This window comes from Elgaria multicarinata, chromosome 11, assembly GCF_023053635.1.
Source record: "Elgaria multicarinata webbii isolate HBS135686 ecotype San Diego chromosome 11, rElgMul1.1.pri, whole genome shotgun sequence".
NCBI lineage: Eukaryota > Metazoa > Chordata > Lepidosauria > Squamata > Anguidae > Elgaria > Elgaria multicarinata.
Genome location: NC_086181.1, coordinates 29808989 through 29820689, shown reverse-complemented (window position 1 = coordinate 29820689; position 11701 = coordinate 29808989). Strand labels below are relative to the sequence as shown.

Below are 11701 nucleotides of genomic sequence, written 5' to 3'. Positions count from 1 at the left end.
TGCTGGCTGACAGGGTAACCCTGAGGAATGGAGGACAGAATATGCCCTCCCGTCCCTGCAGGGTATAGAATCATAGAATAGCAGAGTTGGAAGGGGCCTATAAGGCCATTGAGTCCAACCCCCTGCTCAATGCAGGAATCCACCCTAAAGCATCCCCGACAGATGCTTGTCCAGCTGCCTCTTGAAGGCCTCTAGTGTGGGAGAGCCCACAACCTCCCTAGGTCACTGATTCCATTGTCGCACTGCTCTAACAGTCAGGAAGTTTTTCCTGATGTCCAGCTGGAATCTGGCTTCCTTTAACTTGAGCCCGTTATTCCGTGTCCTGCATTCTGGGAGGATCAAGAAGAGATCCTGGCCTTCCTCTGTGTGACAACCTTTTAAGTATTTGAAGAGTCTCCCCTCCATCTTCTCTTCTCCAGGCTAAACATGCCCAGTTCTTTCAGTCTCTCTTCATAGAGCTTTGTTTCCAGACCCCTGATTCATTTTCCCCCTGACTGGCTTGGTAGTATATTTACTGCTGACAACCATAAATGATTCAGGGGGTGGAGTGGGTGGTGGTTGCAGATTGGAGGCATCCCGACGTTACCTATCAAAGGACATTGTGCAGCTATTCCGCTGTTTCTTCCTTAACAAATGTTCTGTAGAAACAAAAAAGATGGAGGAAGCAGTGAGAGAGCAAAGGAGGGTTACAAATGGAAGGCAAAGATGTCAAATGCTTTGAACGAGGCAGGGTGATTACACTCTAAAAGCCTTGTCTAGAAGCACCCGAAAACTCCTAGTAAGATATTTTAATTCGCTTAGAATCTGCTATGTCTTTCCATTTATCAGGGCCCACAAGACAGCTCTTAGCAGCAATATAAAAGCAAGCGTATGCATCTAATTAAACGGCAGTAAAACTACAGCACGGCAGCAATAAAACAGCAGAACCGAGTCAGTCATAACTGGTCGGTCTGTTAACCCAGATTTAACTTTCCCCTAAACCCAGTGGAGGCAGGTGGCTCCAATGTCAGTGGGGCGGTGAATCCGCTCCGGGTTCCAGCCAGAACTCTAAAGGAGCTATCCAAGGGACGGCTGGCTGGTTCTGGTGGAAACCCGGAGCGGATTCGCTGCCCCATTGACACTGGAGCCACTAGGCTCCACTGCCTGAACCACTGTAGTAGAAGGAATCAAACGAGCCTCCTTCCGTGAAAACGTTCATGGCCTTGCACAGCTGCCTGTCCTCCAGGAGGGTGACGTGGCATGGAGTATCCTGAAAAGGGCATAACTGGCTGGCCAGCTGGCTGCCTGAACAGGAGCAGCCCACGCTGCGAGGTTTTGGAGCAGGACGCACTCGTGACCCCGAATCGAACAGCCGCAGACGACAGAGCCTTGAGAGCCCTCCTGTTTCTTTTGTCTCAGTGCCTTCTCCGGTCCTGAATGTCACGATAGAGAATCGCACCGTGGATTCGCTGAGGGTTCGGTGGGCACAACCCAGTGACCATGGCGCAGACTCCTACCGCTACAAGGTCTGCGTGGCGTCCTGCAACGATACTTTCAAAAGCCCACTCTGGGTGACAGGACTGGAGGCTGGAGTGGCATACAGCGTTGTGGTCTACGCCGTCACCGTCACCGACATCTGCAGTCCTGGGACAGCCATAACTGCCGCCACAGGTAGGATGGAGTGGAGCCAGAGCTCACTGGGCGTAGCGCCGGCCCTTCTTTGATGGGCAGGGATGCTGGCCTCACCTGCTGCCCAGGTGCCCTTGTTCTCCCTGAATCGAACCCACAGGAGCTGCGGGTGGGTGGGGGAATGGATTTCCCCAACCATAAAGTGTTATTCCCTGTTGTAATGCAAAGTATTTTGCGGGGCAGCTTGGTCTCAAAAGAGCAATCAAGATCCATTCACTTTGCAAATACCTGCTCCATTATTATTATTATTATTATTATTGATTAACAATACACTAATACAATACTACAGTAATCACAACAACACAAGAAGAAGAAAAAAACATAATACATAAATTGAATAACCTTATAACATTTCTAATTTGATATTTTTACATCATTGCATAACACAAGTGCACCCCCACCCCACCCCGGGATCTATTCCTGTTTCCAAAATCTCATTGATTCTCATTGACAAATACCTGCTCCTGAGGGAGACAGTGGAGGCTGGGAGCACCTTAGACAGCTCCTTCAGAGTTCTGGCTGAAACCCAGGGTGGATTCACTGCCCCACCGACATCGGAGCCATCCTCTCCCACTGGATTGATTTGATTTATTATATTTACATACCGCCCCATAGCCGAAGCTCTCTGGGTGGTTTGCAAAAGTTAAAACAGTGAACATTAGAAGTATACAAAATTTACAACCATCAAAAACATAAACAGTATAAAAACAATGGTATCCATTTAAAAAACAACAGTTCTGGGGTCTGTTAAAAAACAAACAAACTTAGCGTTGTTAAATGCTGTTAAATGCCTGGGTAAAGAGAAAAGCCTTGACCCGGCGCCGAAAAGATAACAATGTTGACGCCAGGCGAACATGTATAGAACTGGTTTGTTGACATAGATTCACACAGCGGCCTGCAATTTTGGACTCTGTTTGGGGATGTCGCCATAGGAACTGTCATGATGAGCGCCTGCACTTCAACATTTATCTCTACAACACTGGTAGGGTTAGGGAGGTGACGGAGCCATTCGGGACAGCAGTGCTCTGATGGAGCCACTGTTTACGTCTCCCACAATGCCCCAGAGTGCCAGTCCCTCGGAGGCATTCTGCGAAATCAAAATGGCATCCATGGGATTTCCCACAATGCCCTGGAGCGATGCTGGGGGCATTGTGGGGAATTTAAATGGCCTCTGGCAGAACCAGCCATTCAGCCCTCCTTGGATCAGAGCACCAGTTAAAGGGGTACTTAGGGCAGGGATAAGTCGCGGGCCCTTCCTTGGCCCAGGGGCACAGGCAGCTGCCTGAAGATTTATGTATTTATTTATTTATTACATTTGTATACCACCCCGTAGCCGAAGCTCTCTGGATGGTTTACAAAAGTTAAAGGTGCCCGTTGTTGAGGCCAAGCCAGAGGCTTGTGGCTTGGAGGGGTGGAATTCATGGCTGGTAAAGGCAGTCCCAGTTCCCAATTTCTCCAGTGCCAGCAGGGGTTGCTGTGCATTAAATAAATCCGCTCTGTTTCCAGTTCCAAGACAGCCCAGGAACATAAGGGTGACAAGTTACAGCACCCACAACCTCTCCATTTCCTGGGATCCTCCTGCAGACCGCAATAGTTCGCAATATTTGTACTGGGTGAGCTGGTTCAGCGAAAATGCCACAGATCCCTTGTGGAACGGGAGCACGTGTGGCACCAACCACGCCATTGATAATCTCCAAGCGGGAAACCTATACCAGGTGAAATTGGCCTCCGAGATCAACGGTATTAAGAGCAAAGAAGCCATAAAGTGGACTCTGACAGGTGAGTGCAACTCTTAGGAGGGGTGGCTTGGACTATGGGCAGTGCGGTGTAGTGGTTAGACTGCCCAGTTAGGACTGGGAAGAACCAGATTGAGCTCCCCAGTCAACCGCATCTCCGTCTAACCTGCCTTGCAGGGTTGTTGTGACGATAACATGGGGTGGGGAAGAGCGCCATTGTAGTGGATTTTTGCAAACAGCGTGACAAAGAGTCAGGTGTGAAGTTTTCACAGTTCTATATACTGTTCAGTTGCATAGGTGTTTTTATTTAGTAGAGGAGCTGGCAATCATTACAGAGTTAGAATTGGTTCACGCAGCGGCGCAGTGAAGGTCAGTGCGTTTTGCTACTACCAAGAATTAGACAATGCACAGTGGCTGTTACGGTCTGTACTTTTTAGCTGAGAAGGATGCTCCTTTCTCTGTTGTGGGAAACTTTCCTTTTCACCGAACAAACAGGCCTTGCTTTTCTTAGGGGCCTTCTGACAGGGTTTTTTTCAACTCAGTGAGGCAAGCTCTATAAAATCCTGACCAGATTGGCCCTGTTACCTGTTCTTGTCTAGGAGGGCAGGGAAGGGGCACCCTAGCTGCATTTAGGCTTTTCCAGCTGCTGCTTCCTCATGTTCTCGTCTTTTCCTGCGCGCGCTCTCTCTTTCTCTCTTTCTCTGAGTGATTGTTTCCTCTCTTTTTATACCCCCTTTCCCCAAAACAAAAAGTACTGTTTCAATCTTGAAGAAATTAATCTTAACCTGAGAAATGAAACTACTCCTCTCAGGGATACCTGCTCCCAACACACACAAAAAACCCAGGCCTCTAGGCCTGACTTTATTACCTTGCCTCTGTAGGCCTCAAACCTTCATATGGGGAAAGGGGACATGGCTATCAGGGGAACCCTAGGAGGCTGGATTGGGACCCAGTTGGGCCATATTTTGCCTGCAAATTTGAGGTTCAACAATATTGAATTAGCAAAACAAACGCCAGTTGAAAGTCCAAATTTGTCTGAGGAAGGCAGGGTGAACATGAGCTCCATGCGATTGACAACGTGGGAGCCCTTCTCTGTGTGCAGTCGGAAGTGATACACTCAAGAGAAGCAGATTCACCACTTCACCTGTTGTTTGCAAGTACCAGGCCTAAGTCATAGCGGTGCTGAGAATACATTGAACTGGTGCAGAGAGCAGCTGCAACAAAGACCTGCTGGATCCACAGAGAGCAGTGCGGGCGTCCATGAAGGAAGTGGAGGAAGAAGCCGTGTCTATGCTTTAAAATAGGGGTGGCCCTTCAGATGTTCTTGGACTCCGGTTCACTTCATACCTGACCATGCTGGCCAGGGCTGATAGGAATTAGAGTCCAGCAAGATCTGGAGAGCCAAGCACCCCTACCTTAAAGGATATCTTTGTGACTTGCTTCTGCTTCTAACATATTGAGCTCCATCACACCAGTGATTTATCGCACACTTGCCATTCCTGGTATGTGGAGTTGCAGCGCAGTGCTCACATGGCATCGTCCCTGTCCTGCACTCATCTTGCCCCTTCCCCCCTTGTTGCGTTTTATTTTGGTGCGAAGAAAGTCTGGATTATTTCCCCTCTCGTTTTTTCCTTTGTTGGGAGCGTGTGCTAATGGAGTCTTGATGATGAAAGAGGAGGGCGGGGCGGTTCTCCAGCACGGTCATCGTAGGGACTTGTTAGTCAGTTGAATGGACTTTTTAGTGCTCCAACTGCCCCCCCCCCATTGCTCGCAGAAACGGAGCCCAGATGAAACGTTAAAAGTAATTGCTAGATAACAAAGCCAGAGTGGGGTGAGTGGGGGGGAGAGCCCACACCCATCAGAGTACCACAACCAATGAACTCGAGGAGGAAGGAGAAGGGGTGTGTGGAGTGGAAGAGCAAACAAGTGAAAACCCACGTGAAAGGGGCCGTGTGTGATGGAGCCCTTGACGCGCTTATGGAATGGAGGTAAAAAACGCAGAGACAAACTAGAGGGGAAAAATAGGTTTGATGGAACTCCTTGCCTCTTTCTTTCTTTCTTTCTTTCTTTCTTTCTTTCTTTCTTTCTTTCAGCCCCCTTCCCCCCTACTAATTTTAGAGTCAAAAACACCACCCAGACTACAGCTGAGTTAGCCTGGGAGACCCTGAGCTCGGATCTCAGAGGCTTTAAGCTCCAGTGGAAGAATTTGACCGAGTCCAAAGAACATGACCTGCATCTGGACCACCCTTCAACAAGAACAGCTCTTTTGAGCGGCCTTACTCCGAGCACCAACTACACCTTCACCATTTCGAGCGTGGCGGAAAAGAGAGACCTGATGACTTACAGCATCGGCGTCCAGCGAAAAGGGGTCACAAGTACTTATCCTCAGGTCACCGGAAGGGGTGGGGCGGGGCAGTGGGGCTGAATCAAAGGGAGGGGGGATCTAATGAGGAACTGTGTTTTGGCACGCAAGGAAACGCTGCCTTTCACAGTCACAGTCCTGTGGAAGGCAAGGCGTGAGAGAGGGTAATGTCTGCACAGGCCCAGCATAGCTTGCATTGAAAAGGTTCAGAGGGTTGGATGGTGAATTGGGAGAGCTTTCTGGAGAGCTGGCCAGGCCTCTGGGTGAGGTGGCTATAAAGATCGCTTCCGCTGCTGCGGTACAGGCAAATTCCAGAGCCACTTCACCCAGAATGCCTCACTTTAAGAAAGGACCCCTCGAAGCACGGCTTAGATTGGGAGGCAGTTGGAGAAGAAGAAGTCAGAGCGAAAAGGGGCAGCAGTGGCTGGGGTGGGGTGGGGTGGAGAGAAGAGAGGGGCAACGGGGGTGGCATGTCCATCGGGCTGCCCCCCCCCCCCAATCTAGAATAACTAGAGACAGACGGGCCTCATGGTGGTGAAATTGGCGGATGGATTGGGGCCTTCCTGTGAACCTCTTAGATGTCACTTTGAGGGTTCAAGAGTTCAAAAGTTAATATAGTAAAAGTAGTAATAAAAGAGAGAAAATGAATCCTCCTTCTCTGGATGATTGGCGAATTTGAGTATGCGATGCAGGGTACATAGTTAAGCTAACAAGTTACATTTGATAAAGAGAAGGAATGGAAAAACTGAGATTGTTTATGATGTGCTGAAACATGAACATTCAAAAGGTAAGGAACTTTTATGTTCATTTGGGTACGTTATGAGGAAATATAATCAACATACCTATTATTATTATTATTATTATTATTATTATTATTATTATTATTATTAACAATAAGCCACTTCTTGTCATTGTAATGAAGCACTTTTTAAAAAAAAAATTAGTTAGCTTTGGAAACAGTCAAGGTTAGATTCGATTTTGTTTCCAGTTCTGCTTCACCCTTCTTTTTGTTTTGTAAAAATATCAAAGGGTTCAGTAAAGCAGTTGTCACACAAACGCCTCCAAAGAGAGAGAGAGAGAGAGAGAAAACTCCCATGATTCCCTTTGCTCTCTGCTTGTACAGAGCCGGAGTACGTAAGAGATGTGAAATGCCAGGCCCTGCGAGGGGGCCACAGCCTGGAGTTGTCCTGGATATGCCCGTCTCGTGAGATCAGCGGGCTCAAGGTCCTTGTGTCAGGCAAGGTTTGGGGACATTGGCCAAGCTGCAAAGAGTCAATGGTGATTCGTGAACTGCAACCGGCCACGCGTTACTGGATTGAAGTGGAGACCTGCTGGTACAACCAGCACGTATCTCAAAGTTTGTGTTGCCCCACCGACAGTGCAGGTGAGACACCTGGGAACTTTTCATGGAGCATCTTGGGGATACGTGATGCATTAAGTGTGTAATTTGAAAACACGGAAAGATTCGGCCTGTGTGGTGTATTATTATTATTATTATTATTATTATTATTATTATTATTATTATTATTTATTTATTTATATAGCACCATCAATGTACATAGGCTTACATTCTAATAAAATCATAATAAAACAATAAGGAGGGGAAGAGAAAGCAAACAGGCACAGGGTAGGGTAAACAGGCACTGGGTAGGGTAAAACTAACAGTATAAAGCCCAGAGACTGCAACTCACCTCCAAAGACGTACAGCCATTCATCCACCACCGCAGAGGCATGGCCGGCCAGCCCGGGAGGGGGAGGGAACCACGTGGTGTTGAGGGACTCCAGCTCCTGCCAGCGCCCCTCCCGGGGAAGGTACATCCAGACGTCATTGCCGAGAAAGCCGCTGGCCAACTCGCCCCCAAAAAGAACCAGGAATCCCTCCCAAGCCACCGCTGTGTGCGAGTGACGTGCAGAGGCTAAAGTCGGGAGACCCGGGTTCTAGTCCCCACACAGCCATGGAAATCCACTGTGCGACTTAGAGCCTGTCACAGACTTTCAGCCCAACCTACCTCACAGGGTTGTTGTTGTGAGGATAAAATGGAGAGGAGGAGGATTATATACACTGCCTTGGGTTCCTTGGAGGAAAAAAGGCGGACTATAAATGCAATAAATAAAATAAAATCTCAAGTCACTGCCTCTCCTCAATCCAGTTTGGGATCATTGTGCACGAATGGGGGGGTTAATTAATTAATTTGTTTATTTGTTTACAATATTTATATGCCACTCCCCATCCAAAAAGATTTCGTAGCAATGAGCACCAAACAGAATAAAAGAATAAAAACGTATTAAAAACCACTATTTTTCAAAGAACAATATTCTGATAAACCTGAGTTCTCGTGAAACTGCGGCTGGTCATTCAAGGAAAGCTTCCTGAAACAATGTTTTCAGGAGGCACTGAAAGCAATACAACGTTGGCACCTGCCTCACCTCCAAAGGCGGGGAATTTCATAGGAAGGGGGCCACCACACTGAAGGATCTTCTCCAGGTGGATGCCAATTGAACCATAGGTCCATGAAGAACTACCAGGAGCATGACCTCAGCGACAGGGCAGGTTGGTAAGACAGAAGGCACTCTCAGTTAATCCCTTCCTTGCACCATTTTACAACCAAACTTCCCCCTACCCAAACCCCACCCCCCCCCCCCCGGAAGCTGCAAGTAACAGCAGCTTTAGAGGTAGGGGTAGAATGGTGAGGAAAGGGTTAATCCTCCTTGCCCCCACTTCCCGCACCGTGGTCCCGGTCTGGATCACACACCCAACCCCCGGGCTGCTTTTTGTTAAGAAAGACGAGTGGTTGGTCCTAATTTCTGTTTGTTTTTTTAACGCATGCTTAATGTAATGTATAATTTGGCCCTTGGATCTGATTGGAGCTGGTGGGATCATTTGGTGGTTTTTAAAAATGCTTTTTTTAAAATTCACTTTTATAACAAGAACAAAATAGAGAAAGAGGTGGAAGGTGGGAAGCAAAAACAGCAATGTGGAAGTGGGGGGAGAGAAAAGAGAAAAAAAGAAAGTGTAGGACTAAAAAAGCATAGATATTCACAAGAATCATTCACAACACAACACCATTAATAAAAAGAAAATATTCAAAACTTCTATTTCAAATATAGAAGGACCACACTTTGGAGACACTGGCTTTAGATATAAATAATGGAAAAGTGGGGAATACCTATAAATGAATAAAATCCCCACTTTTGAAAGAAAGAAAGAAAGAAAGAAAGAAAGAAAGAAAGAAAGAAAGGGAACTTGCAGGCCAAGGTCCATGTAACCCGAGAGATGCATAACACTACTGCTTTAAAGTGCTTTATAACAGTTTTTGACAACTGTATATGGAGGGTGTCCTGGGCCCCAACAGTTGTCAAAACTGTTATAAAGCGTTTTAAAGCAGTAGTGTAGATCCTGCCTAAATATATCCAACATTTTAAAACTTTGACGCAGCCCACTAGGGTTCTGATTTGAACTGGAGTGGCAATGCTGGTGGGAGGGGGGGGGGTTGACGTGGTTTAACTCCCCCACTCCATTCCATTTTGCTGATCTAAAATTTCTCCCCAAGGCGCTATTGCACAAATGAGATGGCAAGTGCTTGATTATGTAACACACATTTATTTATTAAGCCTTTCTTTGTTACCTTTATATCCCACCTTTCTGCCAAAGAGCCAAAGGTGGCGTACGTGATCCTCCCCACCCTGCTTTATCCGCACAACAGCCCTGTGAGGTAGGTGAGGCTGGAGAGGCAGTGACTGACCCAGAGTCACCCAGTGAACTCCATGGCCAAGTGGGGACTAGGACTTGGATCTCCCAGGACCTAGCCCAACACTGCCAGCCTTCCTCAACCTGGGGCGCTCCAGATGTGTTGGACTGCATCTCCCAGAATGCCCCAGCCAGCTGGCTGGGGCATTCTGGGAGTTGTAGTCCAACACATCTGGAGCGCCCCAGGTTGAGGAATGCTGCAGTCTAACCACTAACACTACACCGCACTGGCTCTTTGCTTATACACACACACACACACACACACACACTCTCTTACTTCCAAAACCTGCGGCCTTCTTTTTCTGTGTCCTTAGGGATCATAGGTGGATCTCTGTTTGCTGGGCTGATTCTCTTAGTCATCCTGGGCCTGCTGCTATTCTATTTCATGAGACAGCGGTAAGCAAGCTATTATTATTATTATTATTATTATTATTATTATTATTACTATTATATCAATTTTTATTATAAGTTTTACAAAATAAAACAATACTTGTGAACCGCCCAGAGAGCTCCGGCTATTGGGCGGTATAGAAATGTAATAAATAAATAAAACTAAAACTAAAATGCAAGTGTAAATACATACTTCAAAGGCCTTAGTTTCAAATAGTACAATATTTTAAATAGAAGAAGAAGAAAAGGGAAATAGGAGTAAATTACTCATAAACTTCTGTAAAGGCAGACCAAATATCCAAATATAAGTCCATTCGTAAATCATAGAATCATAGAATAGCAGAGTTGGAAGGGGTCTAAAAGGCCATCGAGTCCAACCCCCTGATCAATGCAGGAATCCACCTTAAAGCAACCGTGACAGACGGCTGTCCAGCTGCCTCTTGAAGGCCTCTAGTGTGGGAGAGCCCACGGCCTCCCTAGGTAATTGGTTCTTATATACCATTCTTTCAAATGTCGCTAGTGTTGTTAGGTCTTCCATCCATCGCATTATAGGCAGTGAGCTTTTATCTTTCCAACGTTGTAAAATCAGTCTTTTAGCAGTCAAGAGGGCGCGGGAAATCCATTCACGCTGAGCATGTGTGACATTCCAAGAAGCAGGTACATAATTTAAGGTAACATGTACATCAGAAAATCTGAAAGAGCGTTCCAACACAAAGTTTATGTGTCTGATATGGCGAGATGCCCTTTCTTCCGTGGTGTTGTTGTCCTTGGTGGGGAGCATCCAGAGCTGTGCCCTCAACTCTAAGACATGAAGAAGTCATGCAAAGGGGTGCGTAAGGGGTGTGCCCTGGCACACCCTGATGTCTCAAGCAATAACTTTCAAATTGAGGGGGGCATTGAGCAGGGATCCCGGGGGGGGGGGGATCCAGACATAGCAGGAACCGTCCTCTGGCTGTTCCGCTGATGCACCGAGGAACCTTTGCCTCTGAGAAAGTACCATTGCTCCCGGCAGCAGGAGCAAAGGGAAATCTCTCTGCTGGGAGCCATGCTTCAAAGAGGCCAGGAGGAGGGGCCCCAAAGGCTCATATCACCTCTTAAGCCCCTCCTCCAGCCAGTATCACCACAAAGCCCCACCAATGCTGGGGCTTCAGAAGCATCTCCTCAATCCCATCCTCACCTGCGACGGCCCCTCCCACAGTCAGGCAAGCTAAACGCAGAGTAGGACATCAGTGTCTACAGTGTTTAATAAATATGTGAATGAAAAATAATGTCCTTTATGATTGAGTATTCAATGAATGTTCCCCTTAAAAAAAAATTCTGCGCACGCCTATGAAGTCATGCCCTGGAAGGCAACCGGCATGGGAGTTTTTCCTGCTGTTAGTTAAGGAGTGATGGTGGTGGTGAGGTCTCCTGACCCCAATACAGACAATTCTGCCCAGCCTGGCTGTGGTTTCGGAGGGCCACTGACATTGGCACCACCAGTAACCGCTGCCGGCCGGAGACAATGGTGGCAAAAAGGGAGACCGTGCCCAAGCATCGGTCCTAGTTTCTCTGTCTTGTTTGCAGGAGGAAGCCAACGGATGTCCTAGAGAAGCAGAAACCAGACATGGGGCTACCGCCAGGGTGAGAATGATTTGGAGGCTTATTTCGGTTTTAGAAAAGAATCTTGTTGCTTTAAAGTGTTGTCTGAAGTCAAGCAACGGTGGAGTCAAACAACGCTCCCCTAGAAGGGAGTCTCAGAATCTCCGAGAGGGGGAGAATACAGAGAGAAGGGTCCAAGGGCGACCCGTGTGCCTG

The 11701-nt window shown here is 47.4% G+C and overlaps 1 protein-coding gene across 1 annotated transcript in view; it reads left to right on the top strand.

Annotated features, from left to right (window-relative positions):
- PTPRH (protein tyrosine phosphatase receptor type H) overlaps positions 1–11701 on the top strand; it is a 32617-nt gene that overhangs the window by 7058 nt on the left and 13858 nt on the right. The window contains exons 5-10 of the mRNA XM_063136882.1: positions 1399–1650; positions 3175–3447; positions 5498–5779; positions 6890–7150; positions 9829–9910; positions 11474–11527. Coding sequence (XP_062992952.1) covers positions 1399–1650; positions 3175–3447; positions 5498–5779; positions 6890–7150; positions 9829–9910; positions 11474–11527 — 1204 coding nt within the window. The remainder of the gene's footprint in view (positions 1–1398; positions 1651–3174; positions 3448–5497; positions 5780–6889; positions 7151–9828; positions 9911–11473; positions 11528–11701) is intronic.